At 34.2% G+C, this 22,080-nt stretch overlaps 1 protein-coding gene across 1 annotated transcript in view; it reads right to left on the bottom strand.

Moving 5' to 3' along the window:
* LOC106457064 overlaps positions 1-22,080 on the bottom strand; it is a 30,339-nt gene that overhangs the window by 3,875 nt on the left and 4,384 nt on the right. Inside the window, exons 3-5 of the mRNA XM_013916449.2 lie at positions 12,186-12,226; positions 2,273-2,743; positions 362-562 (exon numbers count right to left, since the gene is read on the bottom strand). Coding sequence (XP_013771903.1) covers positions 362-562; positions 2,273-2,743; positions 12,186-12,226 — 713 coding nt within the window. The remainder of the gene's footprint in view (positions 1-361; positions 563-2,272; positions 2,744-12,185; positions 12,227-22,080) is intronic.

Raw genomic sequence — 22,080 nt, 5'->3', positions numbered from 1 at the left:
CATTGGTTACTATGATTTATCATATTTTGTCTATATATATATATATATATATGTTTTTTTATTTTTCCTGTAACTGCTGCCTTCCTTTCTTTCAATGATTATCATGTATTTCCTTATTCTTATGACTGTCGTGTATTCTTGTTTCATTGGTATATATTTATTTCTCTTTTTCGTTATTTTTTCTAAGTTTATTACGTCTTTGTATTATTTTTCGTCTTCACCGTATTTCTGGTTATTGCTTGCATACTTTTATGATTTTTATGCCTTTAATTTTTTCTTTATATTTTACATATTTTCCTATTTTTTAAATCAGTATTAAGTGTTTTATCTTTCTTTACTTTTACAAAAAATTCTGTCTCACCTGACAGCCGGTTTCTGGATCAGCAAATCTCCCTGGTGCTCTACCACAGGCGAAGTTGGTCGTAGGAATAAAGTTATGGATTGGATAGTCGACTCCAGGTTCCCCCTTCTTCATGTGAGCTGTATAAATACTTACAGGTTTACTGTTTGTACCCACACTTGCTTTGGACGACGGAGGTTCTGATGTTAAATTTGAATCCAGCTGAACAATGAAAAATATAGAATATAGAAGATATTACAAACATTGACCAAAACTGGTCGCAGACAGTAAATTTTACTGGAGATGAGGATGTTGTGGGTTTTTATCCCTTATCCCTTAGTGAATTGCAATATTACACTGTTGGCCAACGACGTTTGGGAGGTATTTACACAGACGTATTTCTCTAAAATTATGTATTTCGTAATTTTTATAACTTGAATAATTTTAAAAATTATAATGTTTACCTGTGAACTTTTATCTTATTTACAAGACTATACGATGTAATATTAGCTTAAAATACTAAATTTGAATAAAAATAAACTTATCCTCGGTATATATAATGGGAACGTTGTTGCACCATTATCAAAGACTATTTCAAAAGGAAAATGCATATAGTCATAGCTCCCGAAAGCGTTGACGATCCCGATGAACAGCTTGCAAGGTAAATCAAGTTAGGGATAGGGTTCACGTGCTAGAACCCACAACATCACGCTACTACTTATCGCCTGCAGCCGATACTAGGCATGATAATTACTCCTAAAATCATTTTGGTCAGTTGTGGCCTAAGTGTCAGACTATACGTTCTAGAGTTCACGTTCACGGCCTGGAGCAACAAAAACGCACTCGGTATAAGAGTGACGGTCAAATGTAAAGTCGGGAGAAGAAGTAGCTGTTAATAAAATTCCTAAAGCAGGGGTATGTGTTTGTTTTTGTAATGCACCAACTGCCTCAAAGTGCAAAGCGTATTTTTTACGGCAATGGACTTCGATTCATAAATTTTCGAGTTCACAGTCCAAGCACACTAGGCCAAAACGTAGAAGTAGAAACAGCTGTTGATATTAAAAAATAAAAATTATGATACCAACATATTTTCAATTATATCGAATAATTAATTATTTTAGGGGTAATTGCCATGCGAACATTCGGCTGAAGAAGGAAGTAGCAGTGAGATTTAAGAATTTATTAACCCTAACTTTTACTTCATTTTCTCTGTAAGCTGTCTTGTTTTTCCTTGGTTTTTTTAAATTTTATTTATGTCTAGTGGAAGAGATATTCTCCAATGTTATTGGAGACTATTACTATAGGCATTTTCCTTTTAAAATTTTAACTTTTGTAACTTTTTGTTGTGTGATTCTCTGTTTATATTTTAAATTTGGTTTTGCTTCTTGTATTCGTTCACCATAGTTATGTAGTGCTGAATATTCACCTATATATATATTTTGATGCCGATACAGTAAGATGGTTGCCTTCCTTGAGATATTTGTATGTGTGTATATAAAGAGAGAGATACAAACCTTACATAAAGTATATATATATTATGAAACTACTATTTGACTTTAAGTATCGGTTTACTGAAAGATTAGCTCATATGACTCTATCCTAGACAGTGAAGCGATCACATAATCATATCTTTAGGAGTGAGAAGATCATATGACCCCCATTCTTATGAATTAGAAGACTGAATGACCCCTTCATTAACAGTGAGACGATCACGTAATCCCATTCTTATTAGTGAGAAGATAATGAACTCATCCTCTGCGTTAAGATCACCTGACCCTATCCTTAGCAGTGATGTCACGTAGTTCCATCCTTAACAGAGAAATAATCATGTGATTTCTTCCTTAATAAATGATTGAATTCATTGTATAAGCGAAGAAGCGAAAAATTGAAATACATTGAACTTATATCTTGGTTCTCAAATTTAATATTTACCTTTCTTCTCCTAGAGGAGGCGTAATACTTATTTCTGGCTTCGTATAGAGCTTTAATGTGGGCTGGAGCTTCAGTTGTAGTTATCCGCTTAATTGAGGGTTTTGGTACAAAACCGTCCAAGCTATACAGTAATGGACGTGAGGGTCTGGGTTTCAAAAGTTTGAGTAGCGGCCTAGGGGTTGTAGTTGTGGTTATGGGTGGAAGGAAAGCACGAGAAGGTATGCGCCTGCGTACAGGCCAAAATACTGCAGGACTGTCTTCAGAAAATGAAATCTGCAGAAAATCCTCCTGTTCGCCATGCTTTTCTAATTCCACATTTATCGAATTTTCAGTTGTTGTGGTAGTTGTTGTAGTGGTTGTGGTAGTGGAGCGAAGTCGTGGAGGTAATATAGGGAATTTTCTGGATCTCCAAGAAAACGGGAATCGCCGAGAAGTAGTTTTGTTTCTTTCTGATTGATTGTTCTCCGGCTCCTAAATATAAAAGACATAATAATTTCTATCTAATGATTTTCAACATAAATTTTGTACTATCACTGTAAATAATAACATATTTATTTATATAAAACTGAAATAAAAATATCAGGCACTAGAAGCAGATTTACATTAATGGGTCAGAAAACTTTCATGTACACCAAAAACGAAGTAAGAAATTAAATTTTAAAGTTATTATTAATTTTAAGGTGTAAACAGCAGAGCTACCATAACATACAATGTAGATGTCATTTTTTTAATGCTGATAGCCCGCTATTGAATTTCTAAGATAGATATTTCACTGCCCATGCTTGCTGTCTATTACAGTTTGCGATACAAGTAACACAAAATAAATTACGACACGATAAAAAATGACAATCCTATGGAGACAGACTGTTGCCGATGGATGAAAATGCATCAAGGTAAGGAAACGATTATCATCATGTACTAACATATAAGTATAGTACACGTATTGCAGTTTAAACGGTTTGCAACATCTGTTAGAAACCTCACTAAAAATGAAGAAGCAGCTTTACACAGTCTTCGTTCCCATGACGACATTCTAGTTAAACAAGCTGACAAAGGAGCAGTGGTTGTTTGGAAGTTCACCGACAACTATCAGACCAATCGTCCTATATTATCTGTGATAACAATCCTCTTGATGAATATCAACAGACTGTCCGTTCCACTATAAAACTAATGATAAGCAATAACGAACTTCCATTACAAGCTAAGAATTTAATTGTTAAATATTCCATGCTTTCTGTATTCTATCTTCTACTTAAGATACATAAGCCAGAGTATCCTGACAGATCCATAGTTTCAACTTGCAGCTGTCCTACTGAACTCATCTCTAGTTAACTTTATTCCATACTAACCCCCTTAGCTCATCTACTTACATTCAAGGTAGCAATGACGTCTCATAAAAAATTGCGAATTTATAGTCAAAATCAAGTTCTATTACTTTCTTCACGCTTGACATAACGTCGTTGTATACCTCCATTCCATATGAAGATGGACTCAAGGCCCTAAAACACTACATTCACAGAAGAGATATCCTAGACCCACCTACTGAAACCCTAGTTAGATTAGCTGAACTAGTTTTATAGTTAAATGCTTTTTTTTCTAACAACAAATCCTATGAACAAGTGAAGGGTGTAGCCATGGATACCAAAATGGGTCTCTCCTATGCTAACCTCATTGTTGGTTACATTGAAGATTGCATATTTCGGAACTACACAGGTACCCTCCCTGCCTTATATTGTAAATATATTGATGATGTTTTCAGTATAGCTACATGCACTAATGATGAACTTGATCTCTTTGTTCAGTTTGTTCAATCACTTCAATACATGTTTTCTGTTTCTCACCAAACCATTTCATTTCTTGACATAACTATTTCCGTGACCGATGATGGCAGTCTCGCGACATCTGTATATTACAAACCGACGGACATAATAACTACTTACATTTTCACTCCAGTCATCCTCCATACGTCAAGAGAAACATTCCTAAAATCACAACTCACCAGACTACGTAGGCTCTACAGTAACGACGAATATTATAACAGCAAATCTATCAATATGCTCCACTTTTTCAAAAATCGTGGCTACCCTACTTCTCTTCTTCATCACACCAAAGATAATCTACATACTAACAATAAACGTCCGAATATAGCTTTTCAGAAATTGCTTAGCTTAAATCATATCAGTAATTATAACACCAATACAATTCAAAACCCCCAACGACCAACCTGCTTCAACCAACACACTCCTACTTCCACTGATTAACACATTCCCCTTACTCTTACGTTTCAACTATTCAACACACAAATAACACGTATGTTGTTTGACAACTTTCACATCATAACACGGGACAATACCATCGGTCACACGTTCCCTAACAAACCTATAATTTCTCATAAACAAGACACTAACATTAACGATTTATTCATCCATAGTAAACTTCTGAACAACATCCAACTATCATCTGCTCCTCAAGTTGGTACGTACAGTTGTCAGAGGAGGAGATGCAACACTTGTCTTTACATTGATCATAGGCCATCTGTTAGAAGCTCTAAATCAACGTATTCTGTGAATAGTAATTTCACCTGTGTATCTAAATGTTTAATTTATTGTGACCAAATCTATGTTGGAGAAACCAGTCAACTGCTCGCTGAACGTACACGTGAACACTTACGTAGCATCTTGATTAAAGATCAAAATAAACCTGATAAAGCTGATCATTCTCTTGAGCACTTTAAAGTATTACTTGCCTTACGTCATACCTCCTCCAATACCAAAGAACCACAATCGAAAAAGATATCATTTTTTAATTGGGTTGTTTAAGTCCTTTGAGTATTAACGAACGGTTCTGCGTTTTATCATTTTTTATTGGGTTGTTTAAGTCCTTTGGGTATTAACGAACGGTTCTGCGTTTTATATTAATTGGGTTGTTTAAGTCCTTTGAGTATTAACGAACGGTTCTGCGTTTTATATTAATTGGGTTGTTTAAGTCCTTTGAGTATTAACGAACGGTTCTGCGTTTTATATTAATTGGGTTGTTTAAGTCCTTTGGGTATTAACGAACGGTTCTGTGTTTTATCATTTTTTTAAATACCCTTCTTTTATTACCTTAAAATGTTTAAGTTTTTTTTCGATGTAAAATTGTTCTATAATTACAATAACTTGAACACCATTTTTTAATCTCCAGCTTTATTACATTGTTTTTACTATATTTTGTTTAAGTCTCGTGTTTCTATTTCGTGTTACATTCTGTTTTCGTGTATTGCTTCATTTCCTGTAATTGTCATCAACTGACAGGTTTATTTCTGTACTTGATAAAGAGCGTTTGCTCGATACGTCGCTTAGTAAATAAAATACTACCATAGTTTTTAAGGGTTATTTTTCTATAAAACTCTAATTTTCTTTATTAAATTCATAGCCGTGTATTTAATACATTTGACCTAATAAGTTGACAATAAGCGCACAAAACACAAAAATTAGCAGGGACAAGCCGCAGCGCCATCGTTTGACTTAAAACTAATATAACAATGGCAGTACTTGACCTTGAGATAATATTAATAAGCCATAACACCCTACAGCAACAAAGATATTCAAAGGAAGCTTTAGAAAACATTACAGCCAAAATTATTGGTGAGGTAAATTCCCTATCTACTCCACTAATTTCGGCTCCTTTGCAAAAGTTTGTTGTTAAAGCTTGCGTAAATATTTTTCAAAATTCTAGTGCTGGTTATCGTAAAAGGATAATAAACTCGTCCAACCAATTATATATTTATATGCCCTGGTAAATAGTTTCAGTCAGAATAGTTTGTTTGTTTTTAATTATGCACAAAGCTACACAAGGGCTATCTGTGCTCTGCCCACCACGGGTATCGAAACCCGGTTTCTAGCGTTGTAAGTCCGGAGACATACCGCTGTGCTACTGGGGGGCAGTCAGAATAGCCTCTTAAAATAAAACCAGATGGATAACAAGGATAACAACCCAAGCCAATTCTATTTGTATATGCCTTAGTAAAAGTTTCAGTTAGAATAGTTTATTATAATATATTATTCTACCACCAGATGGCGCTTTAGCTAAATTTCATTGTTGTTTGTGTTAACAACTGAAATATAGATTATTGCACGTTCAGGCATTTTTAGTTTTGCTTATTCCTTGCTTTCACACTGGTTTTCATCAAGGACATATAGGGTAACATTTACTGCTCAAGGTTAAAAATGTTCAGAATGTAGTTGATAAACTGTCAAATATAAACATAAAACAAAGTTGCAAGAAAAAATATCAGCTAAAAATACCAATGGGTAAAAAGGACACTTCTGTAATCATTTAAACTGCTGAAATATAAACATGTAATAAATATATATAATTCCTTCTAACTGATAGTACAGTAGCAAGTTTTTATTAAATCTATTTAAATGGCTTTCAACAGCGTTAGGGTATAAAAACATAATTATCTGTACCTTACAATTGAAACGGTTAAAATCAACATTATATAAAAAATTTATTTGTTTTTAAAATTTTCGCACAAAGCTACACATAGGGCTATCTGCTCATAACTGTCTTTAATTTTAATATTATAACAATAATTATAATATCGCCCACCGCCAACTACTGTTGTCAGACTGAATAGTGGAATTTTAACTATCACTCTTATAGCGGGTGGCCAGGTGGTTAGGGCGCTCGACTCGCAATCTGCGGGTCGTGGGTTCGAATCCCCGTCACACCAAACATGCTCGTCCTTTCAGCTGTGGGGGTGTTATAATATGACGGTCAATCCCACTATTCGTTGGTAAAAGAGTAGCTCAAAAGTTGGCGGTGGATGGTGATGACTAGCTGCCTTCCCTCTAGTATTACACTGCTAAATTAGGGATGGCTATCGCAGATAGTCTTCGTGTAGTTCTTATAGCGTAGCGTACCCTGCCCTCCGGAGGGTTAGCGGTAACTATACGGACTTACAATGCTAAGACATGGGGCTCGAATTCTCGTAATGGACAAAGCGCAGATGGTCCATTGTTTGGCTTTGCGCTAAAACAAAACACACAAGGTTATAACATACCCAGAGCTACAAAGTTCTGAGTGCATTTTTTGCGGCTGTCCTACTTTACGTTTTAATGACAAAATTTGTTGATGTGTTTAAAATAAATACAAAAGCATTTACTGAATACCAAAGATGTATTTCGTAAATATTTCTAAACCTGAGATGTTGAAGTTGCTTTAAAATTAAATGACTATCTGATTCCTTAACTAAACTTAGCTTAGTAGACATAAAAAGTCTGACGGAAGATGTCATTGCAATTGTTGCGTTAGTTGTATAATTATTTTCTCATTAGTGTGAAATTATATTTAATTCCTTGTATTGCTAGGTGTATAAATACATAGATACATTTAGTTTAATAGAATGAATTAGCTCTGGAGAGCCCCTCAGTAGCACAGCGGTATATCTGCGGACTTACAACGCTAGAATCCGGGTTTCGATACCCGTGGTAGGCAGTAGCACAGATAGCCCATTATGTAGCTTTATGCTTAATTACAAAGAATCAAAGCTTGGAGTGACGTTTGAAACTAGATTATGGAATATTGTGTTACATTAATGTTTTCCGTTAAAATTATTTTCTTCATATCATCGTTCCATAGTGGCTTGCAGATAAGTTTCAGTGCTTATAGGCCAGGAATTAAAGGTTCAATCCATGTGGGTGAAACAGTGCAGATAATCCAATGTGCAACTTTGCGCTAATGCAAAACAAACCTCATATTATGGTTTTAATTACAAGTTATCGCGAAAATATCAGAATAGCATATTGATATAAAAATACTCTTTGAGAAAACAATAACTTTATATAAATGGGTTAAGTCACGTGATTTATTTATCGCGCGGTACCGCCGCCAGGTGTAAAGAACATTACATGCACCATTGTGACTGCGAAAGTAGATCAGGCACGTAGTGAAACAATGGAAAAAGTTGCATTACCTAAACTTTCAACCTCGATAACAGAAACCTTAGCGCTTTAAAGCATGTTATTTAACATAACTGTCTATAATTACAGTTAGCTCAGCCAAGATAAGGTCGCCTCTCTACGCTGTACTAGTGACATCTATAGTGAACTTTATGATACATTATCTTAAGCTTCTCAGTACGATGAATGATGGTTATCTTGGACATTTTCTGTTTAGAAGCCAGCTTGAATAATAACCATTACATGCTAGTATTGAGCCCTGATACCAACTGCTAATTGTGGTTAGGTTCTAAGTCACGCAGGGTTCCAAATCACGTATAGTAGAAACCACGTACATTAGTGCAAAAACATTGTTATTGCCAAGTGAAACATAAAAACGTCCTCCGAAATCAGAACAAGCTTAAAAGTGTACAGTATTACTATCACACATAAGTCTGAACTTTCGCGTCTTTATTTATGTTATAATTATAATTCTTGAATGAGTCTGCATCTGCTTTTTATTTCGTAGTTTTAAGCATCCCAAGAAAACTTGGATATATTGAGGCAAGTTTTATTGATGTGTTATTTTCACCACAATATTTATATAATCGTTCCGTGGAGTATTTAAAGGGTTTATAAATCTGAGTCTAGCGATCTGACAAATAAATTTTAATTCTCAGCACTAGCTCTGTACCTCTTTTGTTTTCGTTTATGTTGTTCATTTTGTCTGCTTTTATTATTTTGGCACTGAATAACTGAAGCAATGACCTAATTATAGGCTCTTAGTTGAAACGAAAGCAGTAAAATTGGTTTAGAATGAATTAACAGCATATAGGTTGTGTGGACAAAATCAAAAGACTATATAACACATCATGAACAAACATAAAATGTAATGGATATTTCTGTAACTCAGTAATAGATTTTCCATTAAAATAAAATATTTGAAAATAACCATGAAATAGTCGGTTTTTATCTTGGAATAAAACCGCTAACTCCAACTCACTATCTCTTAAATTATGTTGAGAAACAAACGTGCTTTTCATAAGATGCTTTGTTTATTTGGTTCGAATAACCTCGACCATTTTGGCTCCGTTCCAGTTGAAAACATGGCATTACGTCACGTCATGACACTTGTTTCTTCAGAATCAGGAGTTGAATATTATTAAGGTTACCCGTGATGTTTTGGAAAAGAAACATAAAATATAGATTAGCCCGCTACTTAGCTTGGAATGCATAGAGTATTACAAACGAGACTTCAATCAAACGCTAAACTTCCTTACACAAAACACCTTTAACTTCCGTTACGTTTTCTACCATGTTAAAGCAATCCAGTAAATCAGTTGATTACCTTGAGATTACATATTATTTAATTATGATTCTAAAAAAAGTTGCCTCCTAAGAAAAGGTCATCACTATAACAACGTCCTTCCACGTTAACCAAAACAAAATAAAGTATTACGTTTTATACATAACTTTACAGGTGGTACTCGACAGAATCTGTTTCCTTGTCTTTCAAGATCATAACAGGAGGTTAAAAAAATCCCCTCACAAACAAGAGTTGGCAGTGATTTCTCTCTCTTTTTTTTAATAACTGAATCTTTTGTCAGTGCTACATTATTTCGTATTTACGCTGCAGTAAAATAGGACTGTTAGTCTTCTACTTGAAATGTACATAAAACAAATAAATACTAACTTTACATTAAAAATTTACGAATAAAGTCACACACACCAGAAATTTATACTCGCATAATTGTACTCCTTTTTTTTTTTGCAGTACGCTAACTAGCTTAGATATAATTTAAGAATTATTGATATAATTATGAAAATATTTCCAACTTTGAATTTAAAAAATAAACCCAAAACAGATCTTCATAGAAAAAGCATTTTTAAGCAGTATTATAATTAGACAAAAAGTAAACTAAATTATAAAAAGAAAGTAAGAAATAATGATCATTTATATTACAACTCTTAATATTTTTACCTGAGTCACTTATACGCAAATGAAATGTTTTATCTTAACTCCTGACAACTCCACTGTGTCGTCGCTATAGTCTAATACCAAAACATAGCACGCTTCAAATCTGATCGATATATTGTTTACTTTTAATAAAACCGATATAGAACAAGAACGGGACAAGAAGATGAGTACAACTATTTTGAAATGAATGAATAATGACAGTATGAGCATTTTTACGTAGCAGTAGCTAATTATGATCAAACAAAAAAAAGCGATATCTAAAAATGTTTACATGAAGAAATATTGGAATGTTGATATACAACTATTCGATATATCAACTTACCAAAGAAAGCACAACCTGTGATGAGTTAGAAATTTAATTTTTCCGTTGTTGAGTGTAATCACTGAAAGTAAGTGATATATATATATATATATATAAAGGTACTACCTAAGTTCCCTTAGTTTTCGCTAGGGGTCGTTTCTATTTTCATGAACTTTTCTTTTTATTTGTATTTATGACAAAGCCACTAAGGCTTACGGCCATCGCCCCTAATTTCAAACTACTCAGCAGCACCTTACCACCTACCATACAAGCTAAGGAATTGACTGTCACTCTCATAACGCACTCATAGCTTCAAGTGCGAGGAATATTTAATAGTATCGCACAGTTCAAACCAATCTCGCCAGAGCTCTACCACAGGGCTAAACTACGTCACAACTTCTATGAGAGATCAAGAATATACTTCCTAGTAGTCTAAGGCACTGGTTTTGAAACTTTCCAGGCTCGCGTACCACTTTTTGTTTAAACTTTTTCTGGAAGAACGAACCCTGGTCTAATTTGAGGGAAAAAACACGAAAAGACATTGTAGCAAAATTAATATTTTCTGCACTAGCTCATTAATGATAAGGATACGATTATTTTTTGTTTTTTTGGGGGAAGGGCACAACTGAAGAATATGTATTGCGATTTTTGTCAATTTGAATAGAAAAGAAAAACACTGACGAATATATGCAGAGGGAGGAAGGTCGAGAAGTGAAGACAGCATTGTGTATATGAGAAGCTCAAACTGGGTTTATTAAAAATTTTATAATTTGTACAGTACTTTTTTCGCGTATCAATGACATTTATTAGTTCCACATACCACCAGTGATATGCGTACCACAGTTTAAGAATCTTAGGGTTTTTGTTTCAATGAGATACTTGCAACAATAATGACAATTGACTTGCTTTACGTAAATCCTGTTTGAGTAAACTACAAGAAACATTATGAAGTAAAACAACATTAACACCACCGTAGATCCATACATTTTGATGAAGAAAGTCCCCCCCCCCAAAAAAAAGGCCTCATGCTCAAGCACCTTAGGATAAAAGTGTCTTCATCAGGAGCAAAAGATAGAAATATTTTTTGGTTTTATCTTTTAAGTGCCTCAGCTTTAAGGTCGTTTTTGGGCCTTAATAAATGTACGAAGTATGTAGGATTAGTAGAAAGATGTTATTACTTGCTTCCCTACGTCATTTCACTGTTAGCGTGGAAGAACGAGTAATATAATTATTAGACATTTCCCTGCTGCCTTTCATTAATTATTAGCGTGGAATGAAGAGGAACAGAAATATGTTTTTACAAATCGTTTACCTCCATCTTTTCACTATCAGCGTGGAACGTATACTTATAACAGCGGATATCTAAGTAACTTATGTACGGATATACTTACTTTTTGTATCTTGATTTTTTTCCATAATGATATAAATTTAATACAAAAATTACTATGCAAATTTTCATAATAGGAATTTCATGATCTTGTTTTTTACGTTTATGTGAAGGAAGGATTATAATGACATTGAAGACTGGTTATTAAAAAATATAAATTATACTCTTGCTTTACTTTTCACGTCAAACTCACAATAAAACCTTTAAAATATCACTTAATTTTGTATTTTACTTCGTGCAGAAAGATGTTTATCACATTACAAAAAATCAAGTTGTATAATAAAATGCATTTTAAATGAGTTTCTAGCATTAGTTTCACCTACCTCTTTATCCCTCTTTAGTCCACATCCGCTTGACGCGACACCTGGAGGAAGAAAGGAAAATTACTGGAAAATGTCAATGGCTTCTCTTCATGTGACCTGTTTATAGTTTTTCTTAGCCTACTTTCTCCTTATGCCCCCTCACTTTTCAAAAATATCAATACATTTTTCTTTCGTACATGCAATTATACTATAAATTGAATATTCTTGTTTTGTTCCTCTAGCGTTGTAAATGCGAACTACAATTGACTATTCCTTCACACTGTATGAAGACGTTTCCATAGCCTCTAACCTTACATTTCTGAATCAGTCTGTGAATAATATTCAAATTACAGTTTGATATCCACGTTTTATAGTTAACGGTGGCAAATTTCAGTGATCATAGATTGAAACGAGAGCCCATAAAGAATATAATCATGAAAGCATTCACAAAAAAGTATAGTTACGATTTAATTACCGGTACAGATCCTTGCTCAAGTTCGTAAAGTGCTCTACTTAATACCATGTGCTTGTGTAGGCGAGGGAGTTTGACAACTTACAGTTTACCCATTCACCTCGGGTCGCTTTCATACCTGTACGAGAGGACTACCTACAAATACATGTTATTAAGAGCGTACCCAGTTCGTGCAAGAACTGATGTGGGATAATATCTTAAGTAAAACTGATATAAGAATAAGATAATGGATCCAGGAAACAAAATATATTATACGCGGAGGTGCGCGGACTTACAACGTGGTGGGCAGAGCACAGATAGCTCTTGTGTAGCTTTTTTTGCATAATTAAAAACAAACAAACAAACAATCTACCGCGAAGAATCGAATTCCGTATTCTAGCGTTGTAAATGTACCCCTGAGCCACCGAGGGTGGGGGGGGGGTTTCTTTGGCTGTTGAAACTCAACAGTTAGAAAAAGTATCTAACCCAAATCAACCAAAAATGAAGAGAAAAGTTCTAATTTAGTAAAATATTTTTCGTTGAACTTTAAAGTTTTTTCATGAAATAATTGCAGTACGTCTCGTTAACACTACATGAGCCATGGTAAACATGCGAGATGTTTAGAACGAAGATATGTTTAGCACTTTCATTGATTGGTACAAATTTCAATAGAATGATACAACAAATATCTAACCAAAGGAAAAGTAATATTATTATACAAGAAATGAAGAAAAAAGTAATAAAAAAACTGATACTGATAGGATGGAAATCAAACGATGTAGAATATTAAATTATATAGCGTCTTGGTCACGTGTAATGGACAATGATCAGTCCGACAGCCAATAGCAGTACTGATGTTAATTCATTTATAACCTATGTTATTTGATTACTTAAGCAACTAGTTCTTATACATTGTATTTTACTGATTCATGTGTGTAACATGCATATAACACTAACGTTTGATATACGATATTGTCGCAAACATAACAGTAAACCTTGTCTAGCAATATGTTGAGTGTAATATAAATTGGTTGATATGATAATTATAAAAATAAATAAAACTCAATGCTCTATAACGTTCATTGTATTACAAAACATGTTATGTATTAGATCGTCAAAATACAATAGAGTATAAGGTGTTACAGCTGAAAAACAATAAAAGACAAAATAGTTATATTTTATAACCATAATATGGAGTGTTAAGTCAAACACCGTTATAATTTACATGATATATATATATATATAAAATAAACCGTTTACAACCATAACTTAATAATAAACCAAGTGATACGGTAATCATAATAATATCATTATCTTAATTGTAAACCACGTGGTGTGATAGACTTAACACACTCTGGTTTAATTACAAACTAGGTGATATGATAGTCCAAACATGGTCCTTGGTTTAATTGTAAACAACCTGGTGGGGTATACATAACACGTTACATGGTTTAACTACAAACTACATGATGCAGTAGTTACAACACGTTTCTTCATTTAATTATACCTTGCCGCATAGCTCTTCAGTGAGAAAACTACCTGATGTGGTGGCCTTAACAAGTTTCTCAAAAAACAAGTTGCCCGATACTTCTACCTGTCTCTTTGTTTTAATTTTAAACAATGTGTGGAATGACCTCTTGATATCAGTCCGACCGTGGTTATGTGGTTATGTGTTCGGACTGTAAGCCTGAGGGTGGGTGCCTGTTCGTGTCCCGTTGCAGCAAAAACGCGCGCCACACTTTAGGGTCGTAGGTGCGCTATAAAAGTGACGGTCAAATCTTACTATTCTGTTGATAACAGTAGCTCAAGATCACCATTCTGTTGATAACAGTAGCCCAAGATCACTATTCTGTTGATAAAGTAGCCCAAAATTTGGAATCACTATTCTGTTGATAACAGTAGCCCAAGATCGCTATTCTGTTGATAACAGTAGCCCAAGATCACTATTCTGTTGATAACAGTAGCCCAAGATCACTATTCTGTTGATAACAGTAGCCCAAAGTTTGGAATAACTATTCTGTTGATAACAGAGCCCAAGATCGCTATTCTGTTGATAACATTAGCTCAAGATCACTATTCTGTTGATAACAGTAGCCCAAGATCACTATTCTGTTGATAAGAGTAGCCCAAAGTTTGGAATCACCATTCTGTTGATGAGAGTAGTCCAAGATTTGGAAGTAGGTGCTGTTGATTATCTGCTTACCTTTTAGTTTATCAAAAAGTAAAAGCGATTATGCGCAAATAGACCTTGCGTAGCTTGGCGCGAAAAAGTCTAAAAAACATATATGTTGAATTTAGTTATAAATCACGTGGTATTGTAGTCGTAGCCGTATTATTGTGGTAAGTGTAAACAACGTGATATGGTGCATTCGATATATTCAGCATAGTTTTGACTTAACTGTTTTCCTTGTAGTACATTCGACTAGAGAAACAATATTGTTGAATATTTTGTGCTCTTTTTGGCTTAGTTAAAGAACAATGATGTTACAACAAAGAAGTCACGTGCATTGCATTCGACTATCAGCTACTTGGCAAAATAGTTTGCAGTACTTACTCAAGCGGAAAAGCTTTGCAAGGTCCTAAGCATGCAGTCTGGTTTTAAACTTCTAAACTCTGAGCAACACGTTATCTCAGCTTCAAGGACATATTTACATTGGCAGTTAGACACTAGCCAGCATAGTGTAACAGAATTAATGTAACAAGTATTTCTGGCTGTCTCTGCTCTTACAGCAGTAAGTTTGAACAAGAATGACCAGTAGGATACCGAGTAGTAGGTATCTGGAATTCAAGGACATTAAAACCTTCCAGCTTCCTATTCTACGAAAAAGACCTTGAATGTTAGAATGACATTTCAAACAAGTGAACATGCATCCTAATCAGTACTAAGGCGGTTTAGAATGCCCACTAGCTAATAGGAGCTCTTTCTGTTTTTAATACTTCATGGACGCACTTTATTTTTTTACTGCCGCTCTGATCACTTTAGTCTTGTCATGCTCTCGTATCCTCCCATATTATTTATTCTGATAATTTCAACTACGTGTTGTTTATTTATAGAGCTTTTTGGTCACATTATTTTGTTCACACACGCAGAGGGGTTACTGAATAGAATGACACATAGGGGTACATGGCTGAGCACACGGACACATAAACGTGCACTACAGAGCGCGCTGACAAACAGATGGGTATTTTTGAGCACACTGACACACAGACGTGCATTACCGGATTCTCTTACACACAGACGTGCATTACTGGGTACATAGAAACGTGGACGTGCATTTTTAAGTGCACTGAAACACTCAGAAGTGCATTACTGGGTACACTTACAAACAGATATGCATTACTGGTACACTGACACAGAGACGTGCATTACTGGGTGCACTGACACAGAGACGTGCATTACTGGGTACACTGACACACAGACGTGCATTACTGGGTATACTGACTAACATACGTGCATTACTGGATACACTGACATACAGACGTGCATTACCGAGTACGCTAATAGACAGACGTGCATTACTGGGTACACACACTGACACACAGACGTGCATTACCGAGTACGCTAATAGACAGACGTGCATTACTGGGTACACTGACACACAGGGGTACATAATGGAACACACTGACACACGCTAAGACAGAAATAGATGGCCAAATGCTAGATTATTTTATGCTGGTATTGTAATGTAATGAGAGAGAGAAAATAAGTTAACTTAAGTTTCGCGCGATGGAATAACTGAAACGTTGCGAGTTCAAAATGTTAACGCAACCTGTGAAATAACTGAAATCCTGCGAATTCAACATGCTAATACCCACAAGTAAAGAAAAAACTTTCCAAAAAAGGAAGTAAATATAGTAGTGAAATATTAACAGACAAAAACAGGATAAATTAAACTCAATTGTGATTGAATTGTTATATATATATTGGTATATGTTAATTCTTGCATGTGCTATTACGTGGGAATGATGTAAATGCCATCCCTACTATTTTGTTTGTATTGTTTCTTAATGCAGTGTTCAATAGACATAGGGAGGTTGTATTTATAACCAGGTTCTAAATACAATGAGGTTCCAACTGTAATATTTATTGTGTATCTATTATTGGCTGGTAATTCCTGTTTCACTCTGTACTTAAGCTTTTTAAACGAATACCAAATTTTTGAAAGAAAGCTAACTTCAAGGGGTAATGATAACATCGTTTATACTAGAATTATGATTTGTTTTAATTACTACTAGTTACTAATGTTTATAATAGCGAATATTCCGTTTGAAACTGCGTCAGCTCAGAGAAATTGTTTGACACCATTGTTTTGGTTTTTGAGTTATCGTGTAATAAAAATGAAGCAGAAGATAGCAGTACAAGAAATTAAATTTTTGTTTGCTATGATATTTACAGATATTCCCAGAATTTGTGACTCAGTCATTACATACATATTGTTATCAAAGGAAACACTGTATAGTATTGTAAAGTTCTGATGACTTATTGAGGAGACATTTAAAATACCATTTCGATGAACAATCTGTGCCATCCTTACATAGGCAGTGCTACCGTCTGCCTGATATGGAATCACTGAAACATTGTGAGTTCAACATGTTATTAATACAACCTGTGTAATGACCGAAACGCTGCGAATTGAAGATGTTAACACCTGTAATAGTAGTTCTTGTACATCGTAGTATGAGTTAACGTATCATGAAATAAAGTGTTACTAATTATGAGAAAGTTAAACAGTTGCGCTAAAGTTTAGTTTTATTGATGAGAAATGTGTCAACTGTACTACTACTATATTCTAATTTTGAAAACTGTCTTCAACAAAGATCTACAATTTACTCGCTGTTACAATAACATTAATCTCAAGCCTCAGCTTATGAATGAGGAAGCTCTATTTTATTCAGAGGATCTGTTCATCATTGATCCTTGCTGAGATCTTAAAGTTAAACCAGTTATAATGAACAACAACGTCGCGTTCTTATTTGGGGCCCCCCTAGTGGCACAGCGGTATGTCTGCGGACTTACAACGCTAGAATCCGGGTTTCGATACCCGTGGTGGGCAGAGCACAGATAGCCCATTGTGTAGCTTTATGCTTAATTAAAGCAAACAAACAAACAAACAATCTTATTTGGGTTATTGAAACAATTATAAACATTTTTGCATTTCTTTATAGAATTAAATACTTGAATAACAAAGACTTTATTCTTTTTTTAGAAAGTAATAAGCTGGAAAATATATGTGAGGCTTAGCTTCAGATGAAGTATAAATTAAAAGTAATAAATAATTGTGTGATCATATCTAAACAAGGCCAACAAAACAATCAAACCACTTAGCCTCCGAAGAGAAGGATGAAACTACTGTTGAAGGGGTGTGTGACAGTCAATACTTGCTTAACATGTCAGCCTCAGGCCGCTGTTGATAGTAAGTTACATAAAGCAATAACTAAGTATAATTAATTCGATTACGCTTAATGACTGATCTCACACTACGTGTAAAGTATTTTATCACAAAATAAAGTAAGTAATATAGTATAAGAAAAAGAAAAACACACATTAAAAACATTAAATGACATAATTAAAGGCTAAAATTGGACTAGGCTAGCTTTTTATTTGCTAATGCACTTTATTTGTTCTTGTGCAATTGTACTAGCCAGAAGCTATCCACAATAGTGTATGATTGTAATTTATATTAACAACTACTCACGCCAGAAGAGTAGGTCTTGTAATTTCTAGTCTCTATTCTTTAGAAACTGTCAAGCCTCCGATTAGGCTATTTTCACCATTTCTTCAATTTCCAGCACTGTTTGTAAACGTTTCCGAAATGTCTTGCATTATTTAACTCAAACTGTTCTTACCTTTCTAATATTGTTTAGCTGAAACAGTTCTAATATTTTTGGAATCACTTAACCAAAACAGTTCTAAGAATGTTAGTACAATTGAAATGAAACAGTCATCATATTTCTACATTGTTTAATTTAAAATGAAATTATCAAATCTTTTTAAAACTAACTGTCCTTATTAACCGGAAAAGTCCTAAGATTATTATTATTGTTTAGAAGAAACAGTCCTCAAATTTTGTATTGTTTAATTTTAATCAGTCTTGAGATTTTTGATATTATTTACCTAAACCAGTCATTAACTTTCTAGCACTATTTAACAATAGTATAATACTGAAACACTGCTGATGTTTCTAAGACTACTTTACTAAAACTGCACTTTTTTTCAAATAATAATTAGCTGAACAATCTTTATATTTCTACATTGTTTAGTTTAAGCGATTCTTACATTTTCTAGCGCTTGCCTGTTGATCAGAAATAAACTGTATACAGAGGGTTGAGTACGTTATGTTAAAACGATTTTGAATATATAAATAAGCGAGTCACGTGACAAACACAAGTGATATAAAGTTACGACAGATACTGTTTAATGTTACGTAAGTGTGATACCACCGAAAAATTGATTACATATGAGAAAAATATGTAAAACCCTTTTCCAACAAAGTATTCATACACTTAGATCGTAAAGATGTTTGAGATCAAGGGCTTAGCATCTTCCAACAAGGGGACATTCTTTGTACTTAACGACATTGGAAAACAAAGGAACATGAATCAATCTGTGGCACCAGGACCATTCAGAAAGAGACCTGCAACAGGTCATACCTCAGTCGGAGTAAGTAAAATGGGTCTTTTGTCATAGATAACAATTCACGAACATATGGGTCAATGGCAAAAGTCACCCATGTGCCCCAAGAAACAGTGCACAATATAATCAAGAAGGATTTCTGCCTGGAAAAGTGACACAATCATGTGTACACAAGTTCCTTCCACGACCTATCATATCAGTTCAACTGTTACATACTCCAAGCAGCTAGAGAACAAAAATTCCCAGTGCTTATGGATTTCTGTGCAATCATACTGTTGAAACGGGCGCTGTGAAACCGTCATCTTCATACAGTGGATGGATTATGGAAAGCAGTATGCATAGTGGTGTGCTTTTGACATTGCATTCTTACAACAGAATCTTTTACAATGGAAACTACGCTGTAGAAATATTATGAAAATGCGCGGTCGTCAAATAGAACATGAGCGGACGTGACGACGTGGACTGTAATGACGTGACAAGGCTCCAAAATAAATTTAATATAGCTATTGGTGTTTAAATATAATTAACGTTTGAAAAGTTTGCTCTTTTGAGATGCATATACACGATCTGTGGTATTTCAACTTTGTACCTCTTGTTCGCAAAAAGACCGCTCTACCATTTGAACTAAAGGATTAACTTCATAGCTTGTGCCATTAAGATACTTTTGATAATCCTATAGGAGAAAAACATGTCAATGTTATGGTATGAAAAGCCAGGTGGTTGCTTAGAAATATTATTACGTTCTCCTGTCACGTCGTAAACATAAGAGAAAGGTGTGATCACACTAGATATGTCAGATAACGAGCTTTCTCTTAAGATCTAATTGAACTGAATGTAGTAAAACCCCAAGACACGGACTCTCTCAGAGAAAAATAAACAAACTTGCCATTTGCAATACTGATATTTTTTTAAAGAAATAGGTTACCAATTTCTGTAAAAAAAAAGGACCATCTTCGACCATAATCTTGGGTTAATGTGGTGACTACTATATCCAAACAAATTTTATTTGTAGTAATCTATTTTAGCGTGTCTCGGAATTGAATTTGATAACTTTTGCAAGTCAAAGAGCGCTTGAGATAACGGGATCAAAGCTTGTTTTTCATCTTCCTAATTTTTCCTAAACAAGATTCGTCAATGGGAGTACTCGGAGGATCCCAAATGCACCCCCACGTTGGTTTTAATATACTTGTGGTTATACAACCTTGGTGTTCCCCAATATCGAAACCGATACCTTTCGCACTCAAGGGAACATTTTTTCATATCAGCTGTTTAATTCAACATATTTAAAGTAAAAAGTAATTTCTCTGATTATAGAGCAATAGTTTCATATACAGACCAATCCACCCATCACTTGTTATTGATCCAAAACTTCCTGCTAATAATTAAATAATTACTGATAGATAATGTCTTCTTAATTCCAATGTATTGACAATAAAAAAAGGTGCATTTTTATTATTTTCTTCGAAATTATACTATATACGCCTATAAAGGTAATTTGTTTTTATCCTAATATAATTTATGGGCTTTTTTCTTGTGTTTTCAGCTGAAAGCAAAAACAGTGTCAGTGCTATGGTGTGAAGAGGCAAGTGGTTGCTTAGAAGTATAATTACGCTTTCTTGTCACGTCATCAACATCAAAAGTTATCCTACTGGATATTTAGATAACGAGCTCTCTCATAAGTTCTAACTCAAATGAATGTAGTCATAACAAAATAAACAAACTTTACATTTATATAGCGGGAATTAACTAGTTATGTTTAAGTAATTTTTTCGGTGCCATTAAAGACCTATTTTCACTAAAATTACTTTTTAATTCATGAATTAATTATACCAAAGCCCCCTAGCGGTGTAGGTAATAACTGAGATACATATCTGAAACAAAAGCCTTCTTTGTCTTCCGTCATAAAATTATCTTACACGAAACGTTTCGACAACGCATTAGTTTTTCATTTCTTGTGGTTTTATGGTGGTTCAGGGGTAAAATTAAAAATTTACAGAGCTAAAATCCTGGATTGTATTCCCTGTAGTAGTAGATGACTACTTATAAACAATCCTGGATTGTATTCCCTGTAGTAGTAGATGACTACTTATAAACAATCCTGGATTGTATTCCCTGTAGTAGTAGATGACTACTCATAAACAATCCTGGATTGTATTCCCTGTAGTAGTAGATGACTACTTATAAACAATCCTGGATTGTATTCCCTGTAGTAGTAGATGACTACTTATAAACAATCCTGGATTGTATTCCCTGTAGTAGTAGATGACTACTCAGAAACAATCCTGGATTGTATTCCCTGTAGTAATAGATGACTACTTATAAACAATCCTGGATTGTATTCCCTGTAGTAGTAGATGACTACTTAGAAACTAGGGACAGGTACATAAAGTTAAATGATTTTGGGTAGAAAACTGATAAGTTAGATGAAAAACGTTAAGAACAATATTTTGAAATTTTTAATGATAATCTAAATTTTAATATAAAAATATTGATGAATCATCTAACAATATTGGATAATAACTTAATAGAATAATTTTTATTAAAACGTCTTATAACACTGGAGAACAATTCGCTATATTATACTTTGGCAAATGATATAACAAAAATGTTTTCTGGTGCGCAACCTACATGCCAAGCCGGATAACAACAAAAACTCTTGTTTAATTTGCCGACAAAAGAATTTGATTCTGATATTTTAAGACTGGTTAGGCAACAACATAATTTGATTCTTTTTCTTACTTTGCTTCGTTCTATTGATTTTTCATGTTAATCTTAAAAGAATGTTTATGCAGAAATTGTCACGTTAGGGACAATATATTAGAAAGTTTGTT

Source organism: Limulus polyphemus, unplaced genomic scaffold (genome assembly GCF_000517525.1).
Source record: "Limulus polyphemus unplaced genomic scaffold, Limulus_polyphemus-2.1.2 Scaffold288, whole genome shotgun sequence".
NCBI classification, from domain to species: domain Eukaryota; kingdom Metazoa; phylum Arthropoda; class Merostomata; order Xiphosura; family Limulidae; genus Limulus; species Limulus polyphemus.
This window is presented reverse-complemented; position numbering and strand designations above follow the sequence as displayed.